At 44.5% G+C, this 13,369-nt stretch overlaps 1 protein-coding gene across 5 annotated transcripts in view; it reads left to right on the top strand.

Moving 5' to 3' along the window:
- srgap3 (SLIT-ROBO Rho GTPase activating protein 3) overlaps window positions 1-13,369 on the top strand; it is a 301,106-nt gene that overhangs the window by 217,763 nt on the left and 69,974 nt on the right. For 3 of the 5 annotated variants that reach the window (XM_072280674.1, XM_072280676.1, XM_072280675.1), the window contains exons 11-12: window positions 1,726-1,753; window positions 5,911-6,013. In XM_072280674.1, the coding sequence (XP_072136775.1) occupies window positions 1,726-1,753; window positions 5,911-6,013 (131 nt within the window). The remainder of the gene's footprint in view (window positions 1-1,725; window positions 1,754-5,910; window positions 6,014-13,369) is intronic. The other 2 variants (XM_072280677.1, XM_072280678.1) reach the window with 1 other exon arrangement.

Raw genomic sequence — 13,369 nt, forward strand, 5'->3', positions numbered from 1 at the left:
TATTAAAGGAGACAACTTCTTCACTTAGAGAATGGTGAGAGTGTCAAACGGGCTGCCAGCAGAAGTGGTGAATGCAGGTTCGATTTCAATATTTAAGAAACATTTGGATAAGGACGTGGATGGGGGGTGTATGGAAGGTTATGGTCCAGGTGCGGGTCAAAGGGATTGGTCAGAATAACAGTTCAGCACATACTAGATGGGTCTTTACTATGCTGTGATGTTCTATGAGTCTGGAGGCCTTCCACTGTATGACGTTCAAGATGTCCTTTGTTTTCAAAAAATGGGGCTTCCCTCCACACTGTAGTTGATAGGGCCCACAAGTGCATCTCCTTTATTTTCCACCCTTCCTCTAGCCAGGCAGAGCAGGGATAGAGGTACTTGTCCCTTACCAGCCTATGCATCCAGAACATCATTTTCATGGTGCTGCATGAACATACGTATTCTCGCCTATTTATACCACTTCTGAAGCTTCAGCTCAAAACGTGGCTTTAAGTATGTTAATGACACTCATTGAAAATGAGCACGGTTTTCTCCTTACATCCTACAAAGATAACAAAACCCATACTCTGAAGTAATTTGTTTGTTGAAAAAGACTGCAGAATAGCTTCAAGGTTGTCATCGACGTTTGCAATATTATGTGTAAAATTTACATTTGGCTGCTGACAGTAACCTCATGTGTATCAGGTTGTCCTCTGTTATTGGGATCTACTGAGTCAATTGATACCAGAGGTGAACTTCTGCCTACCCAGTTGGTGTAAGGTGAAAGGTCAGAGCACTGTCCTGAAGCAACATCAGCAAACTTACTTGAAAATAAGATCTGGAATCGGAATGGGACTTGGTTTATTGTTGTTATGTATACTGAGATAAAATGAAAAACTTTGTTTCTATGTTATCCAGACAGATTATGCCACAAAAGAATATCAAGGTAGTAAAAAGCAAAACAGCAGGCAGAATATAGCATTTACAGAGGAAGTGCGGTCTAGGTAGACAAATAAACTACAAGGACAGTGATGAGGTGGATTGGGAGATCTTTGACACTGATAATATTCAAGAGTCTGATAATAATGGGATACAAGCTGGCCTGAGTTTGACGACAAATGCTTTCAAGCTTTTATATCTCCTGCCTGACTAGAGAGAGAGAAGAAAGGAAATGTCCAGGTTTCCTTCATTATGTTGGCAGCTTTACCGAGGCAGCAGGAAGAGCAGGTGAAGATAATGGAGGAGGAGGCAGATTTCTGTGATGTGCTGGACTGTCTTCACAGCTCTCCGAAACTTCCCGCAGTTTTGGACAGAGCAGTTGCCTTACTAAGCTCAAGGAGGAATGTTTCTGCTGATACACCTATAAAATTTGCAGTGGATCAATGGGGAGGTGCTGAGTCCCTTCAGCCTCCTGAGGAAGTAATTGCAAGTTATCATTTTGGGGATGGTGTGGAGTGGTCTCTGACCCTTTTGTGGGATGCTTGAGGGAACTTGGTAGGAATAATTTCGGATTCTCCCAGGTAAAGTGTCTCAAGTTCATGTTATTGATGTAAATTTTGACTCAAGCACTAGTTTCACAAACAGAACTTTGGAAAGATGTTTTACAGACAACGAAGGTGGATTTGTGAATTTTATCGCCAAATTACATAACATTATTTGAATTCAATGTAGATTGAATCTTGAAGTGTTGGACTAATAAGCATTAATTATTTTGTGCTGAACTGTGATGTCTATTTGCCTTTCCAGGTGAGAAGGCTGAATGTGGTACTTCAAGGTAGGACACCAACGTTATTTATCCTTAATCAGTGAAGATCTGTTAGTGGTTCATGCAAGTCAATCAGTGAAAAGTGAAGCACTTCTCCACAAGGTTTCAGATTCTTCAGCTTTCATGGGCTGACTGTCCACTCGGTGTTAAAATGTCAAGAAGCTTCTGCAGTACAGTTGTTCCTTGTCATAAAGAGATTATGACATAAAGTAATTTTGAGGGACCCACTTACCACCTCTCCTCCGCCCTGTCAAAGGATCAGGCAGGGGTCAGCAGTGGAGGACAGGACTGAAAATGGACAGTTGGCAGTGTCTAACATGCAGCATTTTTGAGCTGTTCGTTACCCTTTAAACATTTGCAGAATGCAAATCTCCAAGGAAAATAGTATTAATTTGATGATTTAAACCATAAAACACCAAAATCTATTCATGGATTTTAAAACTGCGTTTATTTCAGTCACATACAGTATACCTATATTGGTGTCTGCAGCTCTGCTTAACACAGCTGACCTTGTTAGTATTTTCCTTATTCTGTAAATGCTAAGCATTTTATTTTTAATTTAAATATAAATAACAACCAATGAGATTGCTGGAAGAAGTAATTGATCTTTGCTAGCAGGAATAACATTGCCATGCGGTCAGGGTAGTAGGCATTGGCCTGATATTTTGGAAGACATCTCTTCCTGGACTTTAGCCCCTTGCCCTTATTGGTAAAACACTGCAAAGTTAGGAGTAGAGATAGTTCTTGGCATTCTTCGACCCATTCACTGACCCAGCTGACATGATTAAATGGTGCAGGAGGTTTGTAAGCATTCCAGTGCCAGCTTTGGCCCTAGGAACCGTTAACACCCTCTTCCTCTGCATCCTGGCCAGTTTTACGTTGCTTTTCTGTCCAACTAACCCACCTCCCGCTCTACATAATTTACTCACATGCTGACAGTCTCTGTGTAATGGTTGAGTGCCTGTTAACCTTGTTCTGACTGTACATCAACAGCAACTTGGCTCCCATCTGCCCTCCTGCCCTCCCATTAAAGATAAGACCACCTCCCCTTTGAGAAAAGGTCAAATCTGTCACTCAATTAATGATACTCTCTGAATGATTCAGAGTCAAGGTCATTTATTTATCACATGTACATCGCAACATACCATCACTTGTATCAACAACCTAAGGACGCGCTGAGGGCAGCCCACAAGTGTTGCCACACACGCTGCTGCCAGCATAGCTGTGTCCACAATGCTCAGCAGAACCACACAGAACACAACAAGCAACAACAGCAAAACGAGCCCCTTTCCTCCACCCCACCCACCACTCGCACGGACAGTCGTCCTACCCCAGTCTCCAGCCTCCAGACTTTGGTCATCCAGCTTCAACATCCAGACATCCAATCGACCTTTGAGGTAAGAGTTTTGGTAAGAGTGCTGATAACAGATGAATAACCATTTTTCCACACCACCCCCCTCGTCACCATCACATTGCACCCCCCCCACTTCCCTCATTGAACTATTTCCTTATCTTTCATATCCTAACCCGACAGCCATCCTTCACTGAGGGACCTACTGATGACTGAACCATGAAGCCCAGATGAAGGATCTCCACCCAAAACATGGCTGTCCATTTCCCTCCAGAGCTCCTGCCTGACCCACTGAGTTCCTGCAGCTTTTGTTGTGTTCTTGCACCTGCAGTCTCTTGTGTCTGCATCTCGAAGGCTTGTTTGAAGAAGCTAGTCTCAGCCTAGTGATCATGACTAGAGCCGGCAATGGAGAAGGAAAGCAGATGGCCACTCCACCATCCACCACAGCCCAAGAACAATTTACCACTCATTTCCCAACCCTGTATTGTACCCTAACTGACCCCTATCTACTATCCACTGTAGCAGCTTTCTGCTAACCACAGCTGACCAAAGGTCCAGCTACTAATAACTCCCCACATCTCCATAAACATCGAACAGTACAGCACTGAGACAGGTTCTTTGGCCTACAATGTTGTGCTGAACCAATTAAATTAGTGATCAAATAGTTAACAGAAGTAATTCCTTTTCCATACACAATGTCCATATCCTTCCTTTTTCCTCACATTCATGCATCTATCTAAACGTCTCTAATGTATCTGCCTCTACCACCACCCAAGTCAGTGCCTTCCAGGTGCCTACCGCTCTCTGTGTAAAAAACTGACCTCTCACATCTCCTTTGAAATTACCCCCTCTCATCTTAAATACATGCCCTCTGGTGTTGGATATTTCAACCCTGAGAGAAAAGTGCTGTCTGTCTACTCTATCTATGCCTCTCATCATCTTATAAACTTCTGATCACTCCTCTGCCTCCACCGTTCTTGAGAAGACTGTCCAGTAGCCTGCAGTTAGTCTTTAAACACAGAGGTCTTCATCGCCACATACCGTCAGCATATGCTATCCCTTTACTCAAAGCTTTCTTGGGGCCTACCCTACCCTGTTAATCCAATTGCTCTTCACTCCCAACTAGAGATCCCCTCCCTTTGATGTCTCGACCCAAGATTGTCTAGCTCTGTAAAACAAAGCTATCAGATCTTTTTATACTAGATTTGCCTGTTAGCCTTCATCAATCAAGATGTTAACTGTTTATACCTCTTCAAGGATGGTATCTGACCTGATGAATCCCTCCGGCATTTTGTGTGTATTACTGTGGATTTCCAGCATCGGTGGAATCTCTTGTGTTTATTGTCACATGTACCATGATACAGTGAAAAACATGTCACCTAGACAGTTCATGCCATACATAATTACACTGAGATAGTAATAAAGGAAACAGAATGCAGAAGTTAATGTCACCGTTACCAAGAAAGTACAGTACAGGGAGACAATAGGGCACAGGGGCATCAATAGATAGATAGATACTTTATTGATCCCAAAGGAAATTACAGTGTCACAGTAGCATTACAAGTGCACAAATATACAAATATTAGAAAGGAAGTAAGAAAGAATAGAACATAAGTTACCTCGAACAGTCTAACAGGAGGGGAGTCATCACTTCCCCGGCTGTAGGTTGACTCATCATAGAGCCTAATGGCTCTCATGTAGCTCTCTTTGGAGCAGTGCAGTTGTCTTGGTAGACTTAGGAGAATGATGTAGACTGGGAGATCAAGAGTTCATCTTTAGAGTTTGAGAGGTCCGTTCGAGAGTCTAATAACAACAGGATAGAAACTGTGCTTTGTATCTTCTGGCCAATGGGAGAGGGAGGAACAGATGTTGACCGGGTTAGAAGGGGTCTTTGATGATGCTGCCTGCTTTTCTAAGGCAGTGGGAAGTGTAGCCAGAGTGAGCAGAGGGGAGGGCGCAGCGTCTATGGAGAGGTCTCTCTCATCAATGGTCCAGGTCTCAGATGAGCACACCACCACACCAATGGTGGTGCAGCTGGTACGGCTGCTGCCTCACAGGTCTAAAGTGCCGCCTGTCAGGAGTCCGCACACTGTCCCTTTGACCACTCGGTTTCCACTCTCCCCAAGGTGCTCCAGCTTTTCCCCACGTCCCAAAGACATGCAGGTCAGTGGGTTATTCTGAGTTACCCCCAGCGCAGATAAGTGGTAGAATCTGGGGAAAACTGATGGGCAAGTGCGGGAGAGAGAGAAGAGTTTACTAGGGAAATTCACAAGGGGATGAGACTGATGAGAATGTTCTGAGAACTGGCATAGATGAGACAGGCTAAACGGTTTCTTTCCATACCATGATGAAAATGTATAAGCTGGCTAGGCTCTAACCCTCCCCATAGCTGAAATGCCTGCTGCTACCTGCTAACCAAATTCAAAGCTGATGAAAGGCTAATGATACGATTGGGTTATGTTTAAAGTGGGGGTTAATAGGTTCTTGATAAGTAAGGGCTTCAAAGGTTATGTGGAGAAGGCAGGAGAACGGTGTTGAGAGGGATAATAAATTATCCAGGATGGAATGGCCTAAGTCTTTTACGATCTTATGGAATGTGCTTCCAAAAGCACTTAGTGCCCATGACATCAGAGAGAGAGTCAGAGTTAGCACCTCAGGGCAGGGGAAACAAATGACATGTTGCAGCTTTTGTTACATAATAAACAAAATGTTGGGGAATAACTGGTGATGGACAATGCAATGGATGACTAACAGTTCTTGCTTAGATCCAAGTTCTCGTTTTCTCTGTGTGTTGACTTTGTTCCATTTCTCTCAGGCCCCCATCGGTCCCCCCTAAGCCACAGAAAATGAGGAAGCCTAGGCCTCGCTCACAGTATAATCATAAATTGTTTAATGGCGATATGGAGACGTTCATACAGGTACTTGGTGGCAGGTGCTGGGAGACTGTAAACGCTGAATGGAATGGTGGCTTTCTGTGTCTCTTCAAAACCTCACTGGCTCTGTCTCACCTGGGGCTGCAGTGTACCTCCTGTGCGCTTGGTAGACTCTTGGTCCAATCAGGCCTTGTATTGGCTAGTCACTGAGGGGATCATTGCACGCCTTGGCTGGGAAAATCCTTCAAAGTTTTTTGGTAAATTCCTGCAATTTCTCAGATACATGTGAAAAGAACACTAGCAACACCAAGCAGGTCAGTCTGCGTCTGTGAAGGAGGAGCAGAATTAGCATTTTCTGGTCTTTGACCTGAAACTCAGTTTCTCTCTGTACAAATGCTGCCTGACCTGCTGAGTGTTTCCAGCATTCCCTGATTTAACTTCAGCTTTCCAGCATCTACAGTATTTTGTTTATTTCCATTTCGTGGACTTTCCTAACTATTATCAAGTCACACCAAGGGTGTGGGGGCAGAAGACGAATGACCACCTCCACTTTCTTCAGGAAATTTAAGGATGAGTAATAAATGCTGGCTTCGCCAACCATGCCAACATCCCTTTGATCATAGAAAGGACATTCATCCATACACTCTGTACCTGGGCTCCAGTCAAAGGTTAAAGCTGGTGTGAAGGAAGGCTGGTCAGTCTTACTATCCCATCAGATCCCAATGTCTACAACGCAATGCCAAACAGAAGGCATCAGATACAGGCAGCTAACAATAGTAACTCTTGTGCTGAGCCCCTATTGGCCTGCTCTGAAAGGTCATGGAGGTCAAGCTAGTGAACCCAGAACTAGGCTTCTCACTGATGGGAGTCAAACCCAAGCTAGAGCCTACTCCTTCCTCCCCTCCCAATAAAAAGTGAATAATACTACAACATTCTGTGAAATATTATCAATAGTAATCTTGGGGTCCAGGTTCACGGTTCCCTGAAAGTGGCCACAGAAGTAGAGATGGGATGGTAAAGAAGTAGATGGCATTCATTGGTTGAGGAATTGAGTACTAGAATAAGGAAATTGTGTTGCAACCATATAGAACTTTGGTTAGGCCTCACTGGTGTATTTGTGGCTGCCACATTACAGGAAGGCTTTGGAGAAGATGCAGAAGATGCTCACTGGGATGCTGCCTGGTCCCGAGGGTATGCACTGTAAGGAAGAGCTGGGCAAACTTGAGTTTTCTCTGGAGTTTTGGAGGCTGAGAGGAGACCTGATAGAATTTCATAAGATTATGAGAGACAGAGATGCAATAGACAGCCAGAACCTTTCTCCCAGAGTAGAAATGCCAAGTACTGAAGAACTGCATTTAAGATGAGAGGGAGAAAGGTTAAAGGAGATGTGTGAACAATAGTTTTACACAAGGAGGAGGAGGTGCCTGTAATGGAATACCGGGGGGTAGTGGTGAAATCGATACAATAGTGGTGTTTTAAGACGCTGTTAGGTGAGACATGAGTAGCAGGAAAAGGAGGGATACAGATAGAAGCTTTCCCAGGCGGGTATTGCCTGGTTTCTAAGGCTCATTACTGGGTAGATAGTTTCAGTACGATATTGTGCCACACAGACTAGGAGTCTCACCTTCAGTCCCCACCTTGTTCTCGGCTGTAGCTGACCTCACAGAGAGGTAGAGACCAATGCAGAGAATCCGAAAATGAATCAGGTTTACTATCATTGACACGTCGTGAAATTTGTTGTTTTGTGGCAGCAGTGCAGCACAGTACATAAAATATATTATAAACTACAATAAGAAATGTATATGATAGAATTAAGTGAGTAGTGCAAAAGGAGAGCAAATATACTGAGGTAGTGTTCACGGGTTCATTGCCTGATGGCGGAGGGGAAGAAGCTGTTCCTGTGTGTCTTCAGGCTCCTGTAGCTTCTCTCTGATGGGAGTCATGAGAAGAGAGCATGGCCTGGGCGGTGGCAGTCCTTAATGATGTATGCCGCCTTTTGAAGGTGTCCTCGATTGTCGGGAGGGTAGTGCCCATGATAGAGTTGGCTGAGTTTACAACCCTCTGTAGCTTTTTTCCAACCCTGTGCAGTGGCTTCTCTATAACCAGACCAATCCCACTCCTTCCCTGTTCGGTTCCCATAGAGCAGCAGATGCCTCGGGCAAGGCCGTGGAGGGGTGAGACTGCTGAGAACTCAATACCTTAGGGCAAGGATTCCCAACCCATTTTATGCCATGGATCGATACCATCAAGCAAGGAGTCCGTGGATCTCAGGTTGGGAACCCCTGCCTTTGGGCATATTTCTGGTCAACTGAGTCTACTAGATTTTCTGATGAGGGTAGTGCTTTTGATGCTGAATTTAGCCAACACATTTGAAAATATAACTCATACAAACTAGGTGGAAAGGGTAACGGTTGGCAGGAGTTTTAACAGCTGGAGAGTTTATTGGTTTATCGTTGTTACACATACCAAGACACAATGTAGGGTTTGTCCTGCAAACTGCTTATGCAGGTCAGATCATTACAGAATGCACAGAGTTAGAATAAGGGAAAGCAATAATGTTGAATTAATTGTAAAAGCTTCCGAAAAGTGCCGTGCATGTAAGCGATGAAGTGCTAGTTCATAACAAGGTAGACTGTGACACCAAGAGTCCATCTTATCGTACAAGAGGTCATTCAAGGGTCTGACAACAGTGAGATGGAAAAGGGTGGGCTGGATTAATGGGGTCTGTAGACATCAGTACTACTCCCACCTTAGTGCCTTGGTTTTAAATGTGGGAGCGATAATTAACAAGTTTTCCAATAATGCCAAGATTGGCAGTCATGATTTCTAGGCTGCAGGGAAATGTCCATGAAGTAGCCAGTGGGCACCAAAGTGGGAATTAGAATTCCATCAGGAGAGGTGTGAGGGGAATATGTTCAGGGAGTGCCAATAATGCATGATGTGTGGCAGCTACTAAGAAGCAGGCACATTGTACTTTGAAAGTGGTGTCACAGGTAAACAGGGCGGTGAAGAAAGCTTTTGGCATGCTGGCCTTCATTAGTCAGGGCATTGAGTGCAGGAGTTAGGATGTTAGGGTGCAATTGTACACGATGTCGATGAGGCTACACTTGGACTGACCAGAGTTTTGGTTACTCTGTTAAAGGAAAGATGTCATTAAGGTGGGAAAAGTACATGAAGATTTACAAGAATGTTGCTAGGTCTTGAAAGCCTGAGCTTTAGGGAGAGGCCGGGCAGGTTAGGACTTTAATCACTGGAGCCTTGAAGACAGAAGGGTGGCCTTATAAAGGTATATAAAACCATAGGGACACAGGCAGGGTGAATGCACAGTCTTTTTCCCGGGAAAGGGAATCAAAAACTTGAGGGCCATAGGTTTAAGGTGAGGGGGGAAAGATTTGAAAGGGATCTGAGGGGCAACTTCTTTTCACAGAGGGTGATACATGTATGGAACAAGCTGCCAGAGGGTGGTTGAGGGAGATATAATCCAACATTTAAAAGACATCTTGACAGTTACATGCAAAGGGAAGGCTTAGAAGGATATAGGCCAAATGCAGGAAAATGAGACTAGCTCAGTTGGAAATTTTGGTCAGTATGGAGGAGAGGGCTGAATGGGCTCTTTCCCTGCTGTATGACTCGATGACAGGGAGATGCATGTCCACCAGTTCCTGAAGATGGTGAGACTGGGAGAGGAGAGGATTTGGAGCCGTGATCCAAGTCACAGAGAAGGAGAGGACAGAGGTCATTGCCAGAAGTTATAAAGCACTAGTCCGACCATCGCTCACCACTCTGCACCAAACTGACTAGGGTATGGAGGACATTTACAAGGGTGTTGCAAACACTGAAGAACGAGAGTCATGAGAGTAGACTGGCCTGGCTGGGGCTGGATCCTTTGAAGCAAAATGATAAGGCTGAGATGAGACGAACAGGAAGGATAAATTTTCCTTGGAAGAAGCCTGATATCTCGAGGTGAATTAGTCGATGGAAGGATTAGCAGGGGGTTACCCAGTAGGAGGATCAGGAGTGCTGTGTGACTGGTGATGGAGACAGAAACATTCACCACATTGAGGAGATACGTGGATGAGCAGGATCAATAGGGCCAGAGACCAAGAATGGGAGCTAAATCACTCCCATGTATGCTTGGTGTGGGTACAGTATGTCAACACAGGGAGCAGAGACATAACGTTTACTCTGTTTAAAGCACTTAAGAGGTACGTTTGCAGAAGTTGAAAATTGTACGAGAGCAGAAAAGCTGAGTTTTCCTTTCTAAACTTAGGTGGGCATAACTTTCACAAGGCAGCACCACAAGAACCAGGTAGAATGCCCTGTTCATTTCTAATTATGCTTCCATCCCCCTCAAAGCCATTGAGCCCAGAAACGTGAGATTTGCCTTTTGGATCGATCTCTCTCAATGCTGCCCTACACTGTAACCTCCCACTCTGCTGTGCAGAAGGTAGTTTTCTTGCCGTCAAGACCTTGTTCCTTTTGAATCTGTTCTCGAGATGAGTTGACAAGGTTTGCTGACAGCTGAACTTCCCTCTTGGCCCATTTGTTCAGGATCCACACTCGCACTAGTGGCACCATTCGTGACAGGGAGTTAGATTACTGAGCTAGCATGGTGGAGACAGAAACCGCGAGTCACTCTCTCCCACCTTTATATTTTATACTTTATTGTCGCCAAACAATTGATACTAGAACGTACAATCATCACAGCGATATTTGATTCTGCGCTTCCCACTCCCTGGATTACAAATGGATAGTAAATATTAAAAATTTAAATTATAAATCATAAATAGAAAATAGAAAAATGGAAAGTAAGGTCGTGCAAAAAAACCAAGATGCAGGTTCGGATATTTGGAGGGTACGACCCAGATCCGGGTCAGGATCCGTTCAGCAGTCACCTCCAACCTTTTTTAAGATCTACTCAGCCAGGATCAACTAATCTAACACAGACCTAAAACAAAACCAACCTGCTAATTTTGCTTTACCCATGAGTAATGAAATATCCTTTACATCGTAGTCAATCCTGAGATATGGACAAGATGGTATTCACTGCTCCCTTTGTCACTTGGGAACTTTACTAGGCCCTTTGAACTAATGTGAAAGGTCAGTCAAGAATGTCATGGGGCTGAAGTCATGGATAGGTCAAACAGTTTAAGGAGGTGTTTCCTTCAAGAAAGGGCAATTAGAATTATTGACAGTGCCACTGGTTTCCAAGTACCGACAAGATAGCACCAGGAACACTGGAGGTGCCTACAGCCACAGATCCAACAAGCTGCCACTGCATTCCAGCTTCTCCAACCTGTCCTGAGGCCTCTATGGGATTGTGAGAGACTTACCTTTACTCTTTGCTTCATCTTTGTTTTTTCTCTTGCCTTGCTGCTGACAGAGGAAGAAGGAATGCCCGAGCGAGAATTCAGGTATATGTGGGGAGATAGTTTCTGAGGCAAGGGAGCTGAATGCGATGGGGAGGGGTGGTTGTGGGGGGAGGAGGGGAGCACTCCCATCATTGCTTATCAGGACTGATTATCATGGTGCTCTTATACCCCTGTGATGATCGGTGAAGTTCGGACAGACCTAGCTTTCCAGACAAGTTAAGCATTGCTCCACACTGTGGAAGGCTCTTCACTGAGGGTGAAGGTTGCCCTGGAGACAAAGTGGCGAGCAATTAAGGATGAAAGAAAACTGAGCACTAAAATTAAATGGTGTTCTTGTTAACTTAAACTCTCAGGCTTGTCAGTAGTAAAAACGGCAGAAGTGGGGAGCTTGTATTATGGATGGCTCGAAGAAGGGCTGAGATGAGGTGAGGAATTCTTTGAAGGAACAACACACCATAAGCTCTGCTATGAGTTGGCATGTCACACCAGCTTGAGGTTGTAGCTACAACCATTTTTGTTGGGCCTCGGTAAGGACAGTTCAGTTCTCTGTCTTAAAAGGAATGGAATGGCCTCAAATTGGGGTTAATGCAACACAGCATGGATCCATCTAAATTCACCCTTTAAAGGCTTCATTTTATAAAACAACCTTTTACTGCTATTTCTGTATACAGTATACAAACGTAACTTGCATCACAGAAATGGTGTGTGCTTTGGGCAGAGTGTAGCAAAGGCATAGGGGCTTCACTCCAATTGGGAACCAACACTCCTGTACCCAATACAAATCCAATCCCTCTGTGCCATGTGGTGTGGGATGGTTTTTGCTCTACCACCTTCCCTGCCACCAGGGCTCCAGGCACAATCACCACTTCTGCAAAAGGGACAGTTAGAGAAATTCTGCCGCAAAATTTAATTACAGTGCAACACCTCTCTCCCCAACTATAGGTGTTGCACCCAGGGGTGCAGTGCTAGCCGGAGCACGTCCGGCACATCTTTAAAAGTCCCAGGAGATCAGCAGTTTCTGAGGTACTCAAATCACCCTGGGCAGCACCTAATTAATTAGCTTGTTTATTTTGGCTTTTTTCTTAAAGAGGTTCCAGACACGCTCCGGCTAGCACTGCACCCTTGGGTGCACCCATTTCCTTCTCTCACAAAACGTGCTGCACCAAATTCCCTCCCTTTGCTCCCTATCTGTGCATAGCATGTCCCCACCACAACTACGGGATAGCAACCAGATAATCTACTTTTAATCTTTGGTTGGAAGATTAATATTGGCCAAAGCATCGGACATATTTTCCTCCATCAAGGAAGGGCAGAGGGGCATTGGTGATTCTCATGGCTATGCAGTGACCATCGATCTCCCCCTTCCAGGGCTGGTGAGTAATACGGGGATGTAAGTGTAAAGGCGCAGCATTTATGGAATTAGAACACTATAGCAGAGACCATTTGGTCCTTTGAGATTGTGCTGGCATTTTGTGGAGCAAAGCCTCATCCTTTGCTCTCTCCCCATTGCCAAATGCTACGTGGATACCTCAGTGTCCATAGTTATCTCTTAACATTAATCCAGCTCTTTCACTGTCCCTGCTGAAACCTTTGTGTCCACAAAGTTTATGCTTTCAAGATGCCAGGCCTCATTAGTTATCATATTTCCTCACTGGCTCAGCCAGGAATATCCCGGCTTCCACCCCCAGTTCAGCTTCTCATACTTGACATCCACAATCTGACCTGTTTCCAATCTGTTAAGAATTTAAACTAAATCCCGCTGCATTATTTAAGAAAAACAAACAGGACTTCTTCAGAGTGTCTTGACCTCAGCTAAAAGATAATCAATAGATAACCTGATCAGTTATTAGACAAGGATTTTGCTGAGATTACTAAAAATCAGTATTTCTATAATAACTACGCGCAAGTGAAGGCGGCTAAACACCAAGGTCTGAACCCTCCAAATTGCATAGCATACCAGAGGAAAATTCATCCACTGACCAAGGGGTTTTCAAATTAATTCTTGGGATGTGGGTATTTCAGCAAGGCC

The sequence above is a fragment of the Mobula birostris genome, chromosome 16 (genome assembly GCF_030028105.1).
Source record: "Mobula birostris isolate sMobBir1 chromosome 16, sMobBir1.hap1, whole genome shotgun sequence".
Taxonomy (NCBI): Eukaryota; Metazoa; Chordata; class Chondrichthyes; order Myliobatiformes; family Myliobatidae; genus Mobula; species Mobula birostris.